Source organism: Phodopus roborovskii, unplaced genomic scaffold, assembly GCF_943737965.1.
Source record: "Phodopus roborovskii unplaced genomic scaffold, PHOROB, whole genome shotgun sequence".
NCBI lineage: Eukaryota > Metazoa > Chordata > Mammalia > Rodentia > Cricetidae > Phodopus > Phodopus roborovskii.
Genome location: NW_026125856.1, coordinates 577,393 through 594,936, shown reverse-complemented (window position 1 = coordinate 594,936; position 17,544 = coordinate 577,393). Strand labels below are relative to the sequence as shown.

The 17,544-nt window shown below is 39.1% G+C and overlaps 1 protein-coding gene across 1 annotated transcript; it reads left to right on the top strand.

Moving 5' to 3' along the window:
- Positions 1-421: 421 nt before the first annotated feature.
- Positions 422-15,800, top strand: Tnmd (tenomodulin). Its single transcript, XM_051178833.1, has 7 exons — positions 422-628; positions 794-925; positions 9,310-9,450; positions 9,622-9,723; positions 13,061-13,214; positions 14,962-15,128; positions 15,419-15,800. Exons 1-7 carry the CDS (start codon positions 581-583, stop codon positions 15,626-15,628), a joined length of 954 nt encoding a protein of 317 aa, XP_051034790.1. The 5' UTR covers positions 422-580; the 3' UTR covers positions 15,629-15,800.
- Positions 15,801-17,544: the final 1,744 nt, after the last annotated feature.

Here is a 17,544-nt window from a genome sequence, read left to right as displayed (position 1 = left end):
CTCATTATATCCTAGTTTTAATTATAATTAATGAAACACATGTTGATCTTGTCAAACAGTGCTTTTACATAGTGAGGCACAATATCTTATTTACTTCTGACTCTCCAGAACCCAGGAAAGTACCTGCTTCTTAATATCCCTGCAATAAATATTTGCTTAATTGAATGGAATTGAAATTAGAACTTCATTCCCTTTTTTCCTCTGTTTGCTTATTTCTGGAGTGTGCAGCATGTATTGCCACTGGTATTTTAAGTTCGTAGTGAAAAATCATTTCAATGTGTCCTAAGCTTGATCCCCTTCCAACCCAACCCCCAGGACAATAGTTTTCATTATAACCTGTCTTTGCCATTCTGGATGGAATTCTGTGCACAGAAGTTATATACATATATGGGTATATCTATGTAACAAATCGCAGCACAGCAGCCCCCTGGGCTCCCTCCGGCTCTGGTATGACATATTTGAGCCATATAAATTCAGCTTCTTCTCTGGCATCTGGTTGCCGACTCCCTTGCAACTCCACCTCGGCAGTGGTCTCTCAGTCCTCTCAAAGCAGGCAAGGAGCACTGTGTGCTGGGAGACTATGGCAAAGAATCCTCCAGAGAACTGTGAGGACTGTCACATTCTAAATGTAAGTTGATTCATATATTTTCCCTTTTGAGCAGAAGCATGCTTTCACAGATTTATTGTATTGCAGTGTGAACATTAGAAAGTGAAATCGACGGAGACTTTGAATTATGGCTTGCTATTTTGAGGGTTATTGTGTATTGTTTCATTCTTTCTGTTCTTTGCTTAGGCAGAAGCTTTGAAATCCAAGAAGATATGTAAATCACTGAAGATTTGTGGACTGGTGTTTGGTGTCCTGGCCTTAATTCTAATTGTCCTGTTTTGGGGGAGCAAACACTTCTGGCCGGAGGTATCCAAGAAAGTAAGTAACAGACACTTACTCAGTGTTTCTTTTCTGAGTTTGGTTGAATTTAACTAGTGAATTAATTTAACTTGTGAATTAATATGAAAATGAAAACTCCTTTCATCTTTTTGCATTCAGTTAGGGGCATAGAAAATGAAATTGAGGTTTTTCTTTCATTTAATTATGTAGGTGAGGGGAAATTGTCTTCTGCATTTTGTTTGGTTAGTAGTGACAGGAAGTAAATTTACTTTTATGGTTGACTTTAAGGAGTTAAATCTCCTGGAAGCTTTTTTAATGTAAAAAAGAAACACTACTTTCCATCTTTCTTTCCATTATCTGGGAAGAAACTGATGGCAGAGTAACCAGACAGTCACGAAAGAAGAAACCACCCGAAATGGCAGCAAATGGTTTTCAGGGATCATGTTCTGACTTAATGCATCTGCTGTAAGGACAGGCAGCAAGGAACACTCCTTTTTCAAAGGAGCAATTCTCATATCTGAGTTCATAATTATTTGTTACTTAACCAGAACTAAAACCTTTCAGCTCCTCCAGAGTCACAACTATTGTCCCAGTGAGATAGTAATGCCATGGGTAGATACAAGCAGCATTAAGTCATTAATTACAGATATGCCAGAAAGCTTCTGATATTGACATCATTTGAAGAGGCTTGGTTGTCATTATGGTTTGTATTCTCATGCTTCTTTCTTATTGTTATTCCTAGGCTCATGTGCAATAGACAAGTTTAGATGTGACCCAAATAAAACCATAGTCCTTTCTTGCTAACAATTTCCATTTGGATGAGAATTAGATGCACTACAACCCAAGAAGATGGGTTTTTGGCCTTGCCATATTCTTCTCTATTTGTGGGTCCTTGCTGTTGCTGCTGTCACTGCTGGTATTGTTGATTTTTGTCATGAGATGCTCATTTTTACTTGGTAGCTGATGTAGGGAAGAAAAGGCACAGATCCAGGAGGAAAAATGAGACAAGAAGAAAATGGTTTGGCATGGACCATTAGGAGCCAAAGGAGCAATAGGAGCAAAGAGTTCATGGGGAAAAGGGGACAAAGGTGGAGAAAAAGAAAATAAACTGGCTAACTATCCAAATAAAAACAGAAAAGTAAAGCATATCTACCATGGGATTCTCCACCTCTGCTGCAGTACTTGCTTACATTTAGTCTCAAGGGATACTTTGTAAAGTTTAAGTGGGATGAAGAACAAATAAGCCTACTTATTTGTTTGCCTTTCTATTTACATCATGTTCCAGAAAGGTTTTCAGGCATCACCCACTACTATTAGCCCACCCCCACTGCCCTACTACTTTTGAACTACTTACTATTCAGATGGCTTTCTTAGAGAAACCAACTATGTTAAGGATAGCAAGGTGTGCAAAGCTACCAACATCAGAAAAGACACAGAAGTTGAATTGTGAGCTAACATTCATTCCAGTACAATTACTTACTTATTACCCCATAGCTAATTTCTAAAATGATATGCTGCCCCGAAAATTGAATCATTAATTCTCTTGGAAATTCTAAGTACGGGACCATAAGTCATATATGTTGTTGTGAATATGATACCTTCATTGTATATTTTGACCATTCATAGATACCTATCTGAACAAACACAAGAGACTTTCTTGATTCCTAGTATCCACTGCCACTATAATTCTAATCGCATTTATGTGTTTTTCTAATCTCATAGTGGCATTTGCTTCAGTGCAGTAATAAATGACTGGGAGGGGGTGACTTGCAGTAATAAATGACTGGGAGGGAGTGACTTGCCTTTATCGTGTAAGAATCCACACTACCTAACCAAGTTCATGATCTCCCCTATCTTTCAATTATACTATCGTCATTTCCCATTCCAGTTCTTAGAAATATGATTTCCAAACCGCAACTCTGTAATTCCTGAAGCCAAACAAAAAAACTCAGTCAGTGCATATATGGAAAAGGTAAAAGTATGCCACTGATTAAAGTGTACTTAAAAAGAAAGATATCAAAGCAAAATGAAGCAATTCATCTGAGGATATAATTTTCACGAAAAATAGAGGAAAGGAGGGTCCAAAGTCCATTATGAAAATATACAGATAAAAGATATTATGTACCTCCAAGGATAAGTTTTTCTACTATAAACAAATGTTATGTACTTACTATTCCATGGAGAGTTACAATGTTACTACCTTTCATGTATAAGTCCAGGCCTTCACCACAAAGTCAGGTTGGGGTCAGTATAAATCAGGAGACTAGGTAGCAGTATAGATTCTTTATTCAATCAACTACTACCTTCTGTGTCTCAGAAAAAGAGCTTGGGAGGCTGTCCATGTTCCTAGTGACCAAGACTCTGACTAGGCCTAGATCTGAGCAGTTAAGAATCCAGGGGAAATAAAAGTAGTCTATTAGTCTGGGAAGAATATTTCCAGAGGAAAATGATCCAAGCATCTTGTACACATTTAAGACTCTCTCTTAAATAGTACGGGCTGGAATGAAACACTGATTAACAAAGTAAAACCCATAGTCTTCTGGACTTTGCTTTGGTTGCCTATGGGATTTGTGAGGACTGTGGGGCCTTTGATAGAAAGAACGACTGAGACCTTTGTGCATATTTATTGCAGTGATGCCTTTGTTGTCTCCGGGCTGTCTCTGAGTTCTCAGTGTTTGCTCTTCCAGCCCCCACAACACTCCTTCTTGTTTTCTTTTTCAACATCTGTTTATAATAAACAGTGTTTATTTAAAATCCTACAGCTGGTGTTGACATTTCCATGCTACTAAGTCTTTCCTTCCCCTCCCACCTTCGAATGCACAAAAGATCCAGATAATTGATTGAAAGACTGGAGTAAGCGATATTTGACTCCAAGTGTACCTCAAGCATGCGTGTGAGCACACGCACACACATACTCACATCACTTATCCAGGAGAAAAATAAAGGAGGATCAGCTCTGAGAGAACTTCCATCATTCTTTCCAGGCCCTAGGTTTCCTGAGCCATAGCCATTCCTAAAAGACTTGAAAACGTCTTAAAGAGGCTTGAGGAAAGCTTAGTCCATAAGGTTATGTGTTCAACTTTCCTAACTGAGAAGGAAAAATCATATTCCATTCCAGAGATTTCGAGAGGTCTCCATATTGAAGCTTCACTTCTAAACAGTAACTTCCTTACTATCCATGAAGCATACTTACTGGGGAAAAATAATCTTGCTTAAAGCTCCCTGTGTTCCACATTGAACTTGAAAGAATTAGAAACTAACTCCTCAACTAATTAAATCAACATGGAGAAAACAAATCAGAAAGGCGGTAGCTCTTAAACCTGCAGTTTATAAACTCAGCACAGATTTTTGTACCCCACTCTTCCAAAATTTTGTGGAATGAGACAGAAATGCAAAGTTATGTGGATGAAATGGCGTGTGTTTCCTGCCATAAGTCAGAGCTATGTGGCAATTTTTAGGCCTTCTGGGAAGTAATCAACACCACCCCCAGCAATCAACATATTCCGGGAGACGCTCCTTCAAATTCCACATTCTGGTAACATGAGATGAAAGGTCATGGGGATAAGCAAGCATTCTGTCCTGCCCATGCAACCTCAATGCAGAAGATCACTGAAATAGTCTCATTTATGTACCATACCCAAGATCATCCCAGGCTGAAAATCCCTTACACAAAAGAATTACTTTCTCACCAAGTCTCAGTCCAGTTTGCTTTGTGGCTATTTTTCTACTACTAGTATTAGCCCCAGACCAACTTTCTTCACTCATCTCTAGGTACACGAAGGGACAATGTTTCTCTCTAGATTGTCTAGGTTTTTATACACAGCAGTACAGTGGTTGAAACATGGTACTGGAGAAGCATTTATATCCTCAAGGCTAAAGCTAGAGAAGTAAGTGGAATTTCTTAAGCAGGGGAACTGAGCTTTACCAGATGCTGCCACATCAGCATTTTTCTTTTCTTTGCAAGATCCAAGTTCACCCTTGTACAGTGATCCTTCCTGGGTCAGTTGCTATTTTGGACTATTCAGGCATACCTCTCACAAATTACAGGATGCTAAATTCTGATTGCTATGAATATACTCTTATTGTGTGTATATAAGGTTGTATTTACTGTGCACTTTATGGGACATGTGAAAATATAGCCTTCAAACAGAGCTGTATGGAGCTGTAGGGAGAAGAAACCCAGGCAACCTGAAAAGCACCAGACAAACGTGAGGCTAATTGAATTTGCCAACTCCCCAACATTGCAGCTACAAAGGGCATACAGCTAGGGACTGAACCCTCAGAGACATGCAGTAACTTGTTCAAAGTCATACAGCTTGTAGGTGGAAGGACTAACATTAACACTGGAATATTTTCTGAAGTTTCTTTCCTGTTTTCCAGCTGAATTGGGGGATTGGGGAGAGGATTATGGATACAGAAAAACTTCTCAACTAGTTCTAGTCTACAGATGAAGTAAATGGCCTTCCTTCCACCCTTTCTTCCTTTTTCCTTCCCTCCCTCTCACCTTTCCCCCTCCCTCTTTTCCTCCCTCCCTCTTTTTCTCCCTCCCTTCCTCCTTCCTTCCTTTCTTTTTTTTAAGAGTAATTTCTGGTTGCCAATATTTTCAGGACTGAGAACTGGTGACTGAAGATGCTGAAGTCCAACTATGCATAAGAAATAATCTGTCAGCACTGTGTTGTTGGTAGAGCAATACCCAGAGGTCCTTTAATTCTCACAGGCTTGCTCTGTAATAATATAGTACAGTACCTTTCCTTCCCTTCCTTCCAGCCTACCACCTGCTAGCCAGCTATTCTGAGCATGTATTTCAACTTTGGAGCATGTAGCTCATAAACAGACAGTAAAGGATGAAGGTGGGTGGGGAGCAGACCAGCTAGATTAATCACAGGTTTCAAAAAACAATCCTAAGCCAAATGTCCTCAAATCCCTGTCAGCACAGGTTAACACTGCTTGCCCCCAAACAGATCCATCACACTACCCTGTGAGTCAGCTCTACTCTTTATAAAAGCTTTCTTTTCTGATTGCAGAGACTGTCACCAGACAAGAAAGCAAGGTAAAGTGTTCACATTGCAGGAGGAAGTTAGGGCTTATTGGCTGCCTGAATGGAGGATTTATCTAGACTGAGAACAGAATTCCTGGACAGGCAGAAAAATGAATTTATGCCCCCCCCATATTTTGTTCGTTTGGTCTCCTTACACATTACCTGTGTTTTATCATACATCCACTAATCCGCTGACTTCTCCGTCCTATTCCAATATTCTAACTCTCATAAAATCAGTAAGAACCCATTTGGATTGTGTTAGAAAGATGGTCCCTCTCATATCTCCTGTTCCCTGTGTCACAGTACATAAAATGCATCCATTACAACTTCATTCCTTTGAGTGAAGCATTGCATTCAGTTTTGAAAACTGATAAATGTCTTTTCTGTTGCTAATATCTAAATGCAAAATCATTTGTCAGATTTTCTTCTCTTAGATAAGACCTCTAAAGCACTGGAAGATTCCTGGTTGTCTAGACAAAAGACAAAGGGACAGATGGAAATGAGAAAAGCATTGAAAAATGTGATGAGGGTTCACAGTGAACAGGGTATGAAGATATCAGAAAGGGGGGCTCATCTATTTGCCAACTTGGCAAGGGCATAGTTCATGTCACATGCTATCCTTGCTCTTTCTCTCCTGGAATAAAGCCAAGTTGGGGGCAGACACTGAGGAGAGATGCTTGGAGCCTGCTCACACCTTTCTAAGGTCAGCCATCCTGTCTCTGCTTTAGTTTGTTCCTGGACAGGGTAAAGCCATTTAGTGCTTCATCTCCAGAAGGCACTTCAACCCAGGATCCAGGGAGCTTAGTAGACAGCAAAGTATTTCTGATGCCAAGGGTATGAGCTCAGTCTTCACATGGGCCAGTGAAGCTTGCATAGTCATTAGCCAAGAAGTGTGTTCCATGGGGACCTGAGTGCGACAGTATGTCTGGATTTACTCAAACCCATCCCCACACAGTCCAAAGTAAGTCATTGGCATCATCCTCCTTAGACAAAGGACAGTCTGTTTCAAAAGGACACCTTTGATAGCAGAATTCCATCTGAGTGAATATGTAGCTCCTTTCTCCACCCTCCCACACACTAAGGATTCATACACAAATGAAGTCATTCTGATCTCACTCTAGTTAAGAAGCTCCCATTGCTAACACAAAATCTACAAGCTGATTAATGGGTACAATTAACGCTGAGGCCTCTTCTCTCATCAAAGAACAACAAGGGCAACACAAACAAACCAACAAACCCAATTTTTTTGCAGAGCTGTTGAAAATAATGAAGATCTGCTGAGCTTGGCAGTTTCCAATAGTACTCATCCAGAAAGGTGTCCAAAAACAGTGCATTGCCAAGAGTGCAGGAAAACTCATTCCACACAAGCACACTGAAATTTTAAATGTCACCAGCACAGTCCCATACTCTTCTACTGATGATTGAAAATGCAGTCTGTATTTTCTCTTTCTTTTGCCCAGGTAGGCTACAGTCCAATATCTCCTAGTCTCTAACCCCGTTTTTCCATGCAATAATCCATCAGTGGTGCTACTGATGAAACAAACAGCCCACCCCAGCCCCTGGTGGCTCCCACTGTCAACATTTGTCTCCACAACGGATAGCATTTCTAAAGAAACTACCCCCATTGGGAAGCGTGACAAGGCAGTGTCTGAAGTGGATGCCTCTGTCCTCTGCTAAGTCAGCTTACTGAAAACTCTTTTTTTTTTCCATACCTAGAAGTTTCTCTTCTCTAGCTGGCTTGCAGAATTAGAACTGAGAGGATATAGGCAGAAGCAATTAACAAGCCTAAAGGAGTTTTCTACCTGCCACAAACAAGGCCAGACTTCCTAAGTTAACTCTGCAGTTGCTGGAGGAATTTCCATATTCTTTTCCTTGACTTTAGAAGACACTACCAATTGTCAAGGCATTCCTTTAGGAAGATGAGAATTGTCATTGGGGAAAAAACTTAATCGGCAAATAATTGCTCTCCATATTTAAGGTACTACAGGGTCACAGGGAGGTAAAATGGCTTTGCCTCTGTTTTTCTTTTCAACAGCTCCATCAGACTTTTCATGCTTGAAGTAACACTTGTTTCTACAAACCCATCCATTTTGTTTTTCTACTTGAATTGGGAAAAAATTTGACCAGGTTAAACTAACATGCTGTCACAGACATCAGCAGACAAAACAAAACAAAACAAAAACAAAAACAAAAATCAATGCAAGTTCAGGGAAAAGGATGCCACTAGGAACTGTGTTATTAGAAAGCAACACTGGCTCTGTAGGCAATTTGCTTCTTCAGAAGGACAAATGAATACATAGAAACCTAAGCAATGGGGAGAAGATAGACTTGTAAATGGCAACATCAACTCTGTATGGTTTGCAACAGAGATCAAGTTCCTTTGGAATTGGTATTTGTCTATAGCCCCAAATATGTCCCAATTCATAGGTTAGATGCTTAACTCCAAGTTAGAATAAATCAGGGGACTGGTCCTCTTGGTCTGTAGTGAGAGAATTGTCTTTTAGAGAGCAGAAGGAAGGTTGGGGATTTGTTTCAGCCACTCAAGAAAGGCTTAAGGAACAGCCACTCAGGGGCATTCTCCTTGGAAGATTTTGTTAATTTATGACACCTCACTCACCCTGTCACCAAAGTCTGTCCATGGACAGGAATCTATAGAAGCTGTAAACAATGAAATGAAATTTAAAGACACAGACTAGCAATAACCTGAATGGGGATGGTTCACCTAAAAATTCCCTACTAAGAGAAGGCAGATGACTGCTACATTTAAAGAATGAAGGAAAATAAATCTATACAGGATAAGATGATAACTGAATATTGGCCAGTAACATCTTCAGATTCTACAAAAGACAAATACAATACTATTGAAGCACTTTTAAAATCCTGATAGGTACAGGAATAGAGAGTAATAGCTAACTGCTCTAAGTGTTTTCAAATTGCTTTCTTGGACGTACTAGATTTTAAGGAAGGGATTGGAAGACTTAGACAAGAAGCAGTAGCTTCAGGGAACAGCATAGGCTTGAGGTGATCCCTAGGCTCAACACAAGTGGGAAATACTTCAAAGGCTGATTTGCAGAATATCATTTGCCACTTAGCCAAGGGTGCCAAAAAAAAACCATTGGAATTCCTCATAATTAGCTCAGCTACTTGGCTCCAATACAAAACACTGACTCTTAAGGGACCCCCGTGTGTCAGCCTGTACGTTAAAACCCACTTCAGTTTGATCACAAATATTAAAGAACGTCCAATGGCAGTCTGCTGTGATGACCCCTCAGTAGAAACACTGTGGAAAGAGAAGGTGCCCCAGGCGTTTCCCCCCAATTAAAGCGTTTCATGGTGGAGCACACAGACTGTCTCAAAGCTTGCTTTTCTTGATCTGCTCTCCCAGACCTACGACATGGAGCACACTTTCTACAGCAATGGTGAGAAGAAGAAGATCTACATGGAAATTGATCCCATGACCAGAACAGAAATATTCAGAAGCGGAAATGGCACTGATGAAACATTGGAAGTCCATGACTTTAAAAACGTAAGTTTACTGTTTACCCTGAGGCTTTTCACTTAACATTGAATCAAGTTAAAAGTAGCCTTTAACCTTCACTTCATTCAAAGTTTGCTAGTCTGAGGCTCTGGTAGGTCATGGAACTCATTGAGGTCATTACAGGAAATTAATTGTGCTACTCTTTTGTCTGTTTTGTAGGGATACACTGGCATCTACTTCGTAGGTCTTCAAAAGTGCTTTATTAAAACTCAAATCAAAGTGATTCCTGAATTTTCTGAGCCAGAAGAGGAAATAGATGAGGTATGTGAGAAAAATGATGGTAGTAAAACACATAATTTACTGCCCAACTGCTGTATGGAATGCTCTCTTCTCATTGGATCCTCAATCTTGTAAATAGGCTCTATTGTCATCCCCATTTTTCAGATATAGGAGCTGGGACTTAGGACAAAAGAGTGACTTACTGAAAGTACATAGCTAGTGAGTAGCAGATTGAGGTCTTGAATAGAGGCCTTTTTAAAAAAATGAAGTTCATCCTTTGGGACTTTGAACACTACACATTAATACCCATATACCTATTTAAAAAAAAAAACAACAAAAACCTATGAAGGCGGGATTTAAATGAGTCCACCAGACCCAAGATAAATGATAAATAGGTATGTATTAAGGAAGCATTTACACAAATAATAGTAAACATCCACCACAGTCTTTCTGCTCATGAGGATTCAGTCTCTGCCCTTCTGACGCTTTTCCTGCAACCCAAGAGAGTGAGCCAACCCCTCCTCTTCCTTATAAGGGATCACATCTGCACACTTGAAGTCACACCCATAGGATGTGGTCACCACCTCCAAGTTCAGTGGCAAAGCAAGATGCCACTACAACCCTATGTATTTTTGCTCCCAAACCAATGGTTTCTAGTGAGAGGTATAAGTCAGAAGAACAAAAGCAAACATGTGTACTAGAAAGACTTAAAGAAAACTAGGCCAGGGATGGAGAGGATGGCTCCTAGTTCAGTTCCCAGTGTGCACATCAGTCAGCTCATAACTCCAGCTTCAGGGGATCCAACACATCTGGCCTTCATTCCCAATGCAAATATCCCAACACAGATACACACACATACACATAACTAAAAAATAATTAAAATAGGCACTGGAGAGCTGGCTCAGAGGTTAAGAGCACTGACTACTATTCTAGAAGTTCCAAGTATTCAATTCTCAGCACCCACATGGTGGCTAATAACTATCTGTAACTCTAGTTACAGGAGATCCAATGCCTTCTTCTGGTGAAACAGACATCCACACATGTAAAACACCTTACATATAAAATAATAAAAAAAAGTAAAATAACAAATAAATTGTGGTTTTTTTTAAAGGAAATCAGTGCCAAGGCTACATACTACTTCCGTCATACTTCAACATCTGCCTACTTGAAAAGTCTCTGTTTATTCACTTTACTATTTTATGCTGAGCTACTAGTGTCATAATCCAAAATGCTCCCTGGTAGAAGCAAAAATAAAGGCAAAGACTTTTACTGGATTCTCTGGAAACACTGCTAAACTGGAATGACTAGGCCATGAAGCCATGGGAGATGGGTCATCACTGTCTAAAATACAGCCATCCTTACAGCCTTTGCAGTTCTTTTGGCTTAATTTAGTTTGGTTTTACATTTAAAACTGGAAAGCCTAAAGTGCAACTGTGGCAATGGCATAATGGACTCTGTATACATTGAAATCTCTTTCTCCCATATTCTTTTTCATGTTCTTCCAACAGGCCACTTACATGTATTTCTTTTTTTTTTTTTTTTTTCTTTTATGGAAAGAACTGATGGGTTACACTATTTCTCCTGTTCCTTACCCAAGACTCCTTATAGCTGTGGCTAGTGGCTAGTTCCGATGTTACTTTCTCATGCTATTGCTCTCTTCATGACTGTAAAAGTTACAAACCCGGTTTCCTAGAATCCCCCCACAAAAGAAAGTATCCCCAAAGAGGATGCTTTGCTGCCAAGATCCATGGTAGATTTTTCAGAGTTTTGTTTTGTTCTTAATAAACTTAGATGCTTCTGGAAAACAGATCGACTTCCAGGAAATTAGGAAGTAGTATGGACAATGATAAGATGAAAGGAGATTAGGATTTAAATGATACTTTAGAGCCAGAGAGAAGGGTCAGCAGGTGAAAGCACTTCTGGGCAAGCCTGATGACCCAAGTTCAATTCCCAGGATCTATGAAACACGAGGAGAAGCACTTCTTTTGGGTTGCCCTCTGATCTTCACATGTGCACTATGGCATATGCCCTGCTCCCCCAACACATAATAAATAGAAAATACTTTTAAAGAGACTATATGAAATATCATATGAAAATGTTTACAGATAATGTATCAAGCACAGACAGGCAACAATGAGAGCCTAAAATGATTGAATGGGACTTTTTGAATGATACAGAAGCCTATGTCTTCTTTGGACCTCAATTTTTTCCCTGTTCATTTGGTGGGATATATTAAATAATACACATATTGGTCACATGGTAGTAAAATTATTTCATCTCCAAGAAAACATAATTTCACACTACAGGTCTTTTTTAGTGGGACACATTGTGGTTGTGGATTACAAAATCTCTGTAAGTCTGTACTTCCTTCACCATTGTGTCTATGGCATGTGCATGTAAAGCATGCAGAGCTGGTATATAATAGCCCTCGTTTTTGCTAACAAAGCTAGTCAGCACATCAACCTCATCTTCTACAACCTCTTTCGGTGTGTTCCAAGGTCTTCACAGACTGAAGGGAAAAAGAGCTTGAAAGTTGTGAATGGTTCAGAGAAAAAAAAATATATACAGGCATATTTTGGAGAATAAATAAATAAATATACTGAAACCATAAAGTCAGGAAGACACAAAAGAGGTACTAACAGGCTTTATTAAGAGTTTGGCTAAAGTGTTGAAGCCTTATTGACAGGTGGGAAAGAACTATGTATTCAAGGTAACAACTCCCAGCACTAGAAATGGAACTGAAGGTATTTTTGTTTTTTTACAAAACCAAGAAACTCTGTAAACCAGGACCTCCTGTGAAATAAACCGTAATCATCTAGAAGGAATAGAGTTAACGAGTCCACCTTCCATACTGAACATTAAACACAAAACACTAAACTTAAACATTAAACAAAAAGCATGTAAATACAAATTTTTCTTAAAGACAATATTATAGGCTAACTTGGTATTTAACTGATCTGGCTAGTTAAGGTTATAGGAGTTGTTTTTCTCTTGAGGTGAAATTCTCTATTCAACCTTAGCTTCACTCCTAAAACAAGGCAGGTATTCACCCATTTAAAGGGGAGAAATTTAAAACACTCATGTTCCAGATAATCAAATTAAAACTTGTGTGGCCTAGGGATTTCCCAGAACATGATGGCAGACAGTTCTCTTATTTAGTGAGCAGCAACCTTGCTGCCAGACCCAGAAAGAAAGGATCAGTTAGTTCTTCTGTGTGCATCTACTGTCAGCACAACATGGAGACAGCTCTCCAGCAGCCATCCTCAGCACTGCAGTCATTACTCAGGCTTAAAACATATACTGTGTTTCAGTACTTCATAATATCTAACTTGTTGTACTAATTTCCCTACAATCCCAAACCTGACCTTTCTTCTTTCAGAATGAAGAAATCACTACAACTTTCTTTGAACAGTCAGTGATTTGGGTTCCTGCAGAAAAACCAATTGAAAACCGAGACTTTCTGAAAAATTCTAAAATTCTGGAGATTTGCGATAATGTGACCATGTACTGGATCAATCCCACTCTAATTGCAGGTATAGTGTCCTATCCCCAATCTAATGCTCCTCCCAATGACACTAACATGCTAGGCATGTTGATACATCTCTGCATTCCCAGCATCCATGAGTCTGAGGCCAAGACTTTGAGTTCAAGGCCAACCCAAGCTATGTATTGTCTATATACTATACAGGTTGACATATGTGTGTGTGTGTGTGTGTGTGTGTGTGTGTGTGTGTGCTTGTGAGAGAGATTATATATATATATATATATTATCACAAAAAAGATAGTAACAGGTTAATGTTTCCAGCATTGAGAGACCACATATCTATGAGAACAAATGATCGGTTTATACCTTCTTGGATGAAACTATATATGCTGACTGTGGTGAAGAGGGAATTTTTCACAGCCAAGTTATAAATCAGATAAATTAATGCTGACAGGCTTTTAAAATATCTCAGGAAAGGCAACACCACCCTAATGTGACCAGTGATAGCAAAAAGCTAATCTATCTTTCTTTGTACATCGATATTCATTGCAGCAGGGATACCAGACTATTCCTCAAAACCACAGTGGCACATCCCAAGAACCGGAGAGAGATGAGACCAAACTGTACCGCTGTCTCAAAAATTCTCATGTCAAGTGGCATTCTCTCCAGAATATATGACAATTATGACAATTGTGACAGTGCAGTTTCTTTAGGAATGTTTGAGGAATCACTATAAATGGAATTGAAGGTTAGAGGTGCAGAGCAGAAAAGTACAACGTTAATTCAGGAAGACAAAGGTCCCCAGAAACCTTATTCTGTTGGGCTGACACAGACTTTTGCCTCCCTCACTCTGCACAAAGACTACTTTATTACTCAAAACAGGACAGTACCAACAATGCATGCTTCTACTAGTATCATTTGCATTTTTAGATGACAAAATGCAATCTGGTATCCCAAACTGGATGCTGCTAAACAAAGAACATGAATGGAAATATTGATGAATAAAGCCTACCATTTAGTTAATGTCAATGAACCAATGCTTACTTGTTATTTTTGACAATTGCACCACAGCGGTGCAAGATAATGAGAACTAGAATAAAAAAAAAATAAGTAGAAACTTATACTTTCAGCAAGTCTAGCACAGGCATCAGTTAAAAATAAATAAGACATGTGGCCCTGTAGCTCAGGAGTTAAAGCACTTGTAAAAAATAAATAAGACACTGGGAGTAGTGCCAGAGAGAGTTCTCAGTGGTTCAGGGCACTTGTTGCTCTCAGAAAAGACCCAGATTCAACTCCCAGCACCTACAGGTGACTCAGAACCACTTGCAACTCCATTTCTAGGCTACTTAATACCTTCCTCTAGCATCTGTGGGCACCGTATGCATGTGGTGCACAGACATATATGCTGGCAAAATATCCATATATGTAAAAAATATAAATATAAAAAATGAGACACAAAAGAGAAGTGATGGGAGGGCAGCTGAGATGAAGTCAAATCAGGTAATCAGGAAATACTTTTGAGCACTTGGAGCTAAAAACATTGAGGGAGACAGAAGTTCCTTGTCTTGTGTCAACTGAATCTACTACTAAGAAAAGGGGCAAATGTTTGATGACAAATGAAGTTAGTGACAAGTGAAATACAACTATCCACTTAAAGAGCTAAGAAATGCAACCCATGAATGTCTAAAGTAAACCAGTCAAAAAATATACCTCTCACTAACTTTTATTCTCCTAAACATTTCTCTCAGAAATGCTTGCAGAGTAATGTCATCACAATTTCTTATTTACTATATTAGTTTCAGAATTACAAGACTTTGAGGAGGACGGTGAAGATCTTCATTTTCCTACCAATGAAAAAAAGGAGATTGAACAGAATGAGCAATGGGTGGTTCCGCAAGTAAAGGTGGAGAAGACCCGCCACACCAGACAAGCAAGTGAAGAAGACCTTCCAGTAAATGACTATGTGAGTATGAGCCACTGAACTCATTTTCAGAGCAAAAACCAAAGAGCTCTCATAAAGTTACCTACCTCCCAAAGCAGTTGAAAAAATTATCATAACTTTAATAAACATTTAAGAAACTTGGACTCTCCAGGAGTACATTGACCACCAACTTTGATGTCTTCAACTCTGTGATTTGGCTAAAGAAATTTCTCACCAGCCTCAACTCAGAGTCACCTAGTCTTCCCCTGTTTCTATTTGGTGGGACTCCTCCCTAGAGACTATTTTCCTTCACCGCTACCTTCTTCTTTCAGACTGAAAATGGAATTGAATTTGACCCCATGCTGGATGAAAGAGGTTATTGTTGTATTTACTGTCGTCGAGGGAACCGCTACTGTCGCCGTGTCTGTGAACCTTTACTAGGTTACTACCCATATCCATACTGCTACCAAGGAGGACGAGTCATCTGTCGTGTCATCATGCCTTGCAACTGGTGGGTGGCCCGCATGCTTGGGAGAGTCTAATAGGAAGTTTGAGTTCAAATGCTTAACCTTCTGTTAGCCAACATATAATAAATGCATGCTATTCAATGGTTTTCTGTCTATGAGGCGTTTGCCTCCTAGGAGCCTATCCTCCAGAATTACTTTTAGAATATTCCTCTCTTCATATTCTAATAAAATTCTACATCATCATCAATGGCCTTGTTGCTGCTGAACACAATAGTACCCATTGTGTTTGCTGAGAATACTTCTGACAATTGAAATGGGATAGACCTGCCTAACATGGATGGCAAAAATGTCAGTTTGCACTACATCAAGCTTGAGTAAAGCATTCCAGTTCCCAATGCCCATATTTTTGCTATTCAGTTTTGACAATGTTACCAGAAGCAATGAATAAAGGCATAAAATTGTGTGCATAGTCCCAATGCTTAATTACCTGAAGGATGCTGTGGGCTTGCTTAAGTGTCTATAAAACTGCTGGTCAGGCAGTGAGTCACAGCAGGGCAACACTAAAATGTGGTAACTGCTCAGACTCAGCAAAGGAGAAAGCTAACTTAGCAAAGAGGGTCCTGGGTTTGCCTCCTGTGAATGGGAACTCAACTTTGGACAAATTCAACATTTTAGAACCTTCACATCTGACTTCTCCTTAGATCAGTATCTGGTTACATAATGTTCCAAGGCAGTTTTATGGAACATGAAGACCAATAAATAAAATTCACAGAAACAGACACAGGAAATTACTGGGGTGAAGAGTCAAATGTGCTTTTTCCTACTAAAGTACAAGGAACTAGCAATCTGCTACTTAAAGAAGTGTTAAGACCTAGTGTCCAATTACATCATATTTTCTTAGGAATAGATAGAATACAAAGGAAAAAGGGAAAAAGTGGTTGGAGGGTGATATTAACTTCAATGTCCAGTTTCAAATTTCATGCTCTGCCAATCTGTCATCCCTTATAGTTTTATTTGAAGATAACACTTCTCATCACCAAAGTATTTGTAGGCCAGGAAGTCATATACTCTCACTTCACTGTTGAGAAAATAGATAGAAAGAGCTATGATCAAGAATGGCTTAGGATTAACAAGTTAGTAACTACTACATACTTGAATTATTAATAGTCACAAAATGAAAGTACAATCAAATATATCTGACAATACATAGCACTAAAATGTTTCCTCTTTTATTAATAAAAAAAGGCACCAGACCTTTTTTGGATTACTTCAGTTATAACAGGAATTAATTTATGTTTGAAGTAGACAAATTCAGAATATGAGGATATGTAAACTTAGTGATGTTAGCTATATTTTTAAGTAAATTATTCTTTTTAACACTGTTTCCACCAATTAGCCAGTAATTTTAAAGATCTAAGGATACTAAAAATTGGGTAGTCTCTAGCATAGTATATGTACTGTGTGCTCTGTGGTGGATACAAATTAAGTTGAAGGTATTCCCAAGAACAACAAGAAGAATACATGGTCATAATAAATACAGGAACATATACAAAACAAACTACAGTTATATTTCCTAGGTACATTTGCTACATATAGAGCTACACTCACCCACACAGAGAAGTATACACTGTTCTATATCACAGTTTTTAATTCAGGGTTCCTATTCACATTTCCCCTCCTTTCTTTCCTCCCTCCTCTCTGTCTCCATTCTGGAATATTAACACAGGGTTGTGAGCATATGAGGCACAGAAAGCATTTCTTGTTCAAATAACATATCCTACCCACTAATAATTTCACCATGGAAAGTATGAGTCCTTTAATGAGGCAGACTATCAGATCAAGCAGGGAAAGAAATGAGCATGTTTAAGAAGCAATCAAACCATCTCCTGGTTTACAGGGAAGAAAAACACCATCACAAATAAGCAAAGAAGCCCAAATACATTGGCCTATTTCAGCTCAGACACAAGCCAGAACAGAAAAGGAAACAGTGT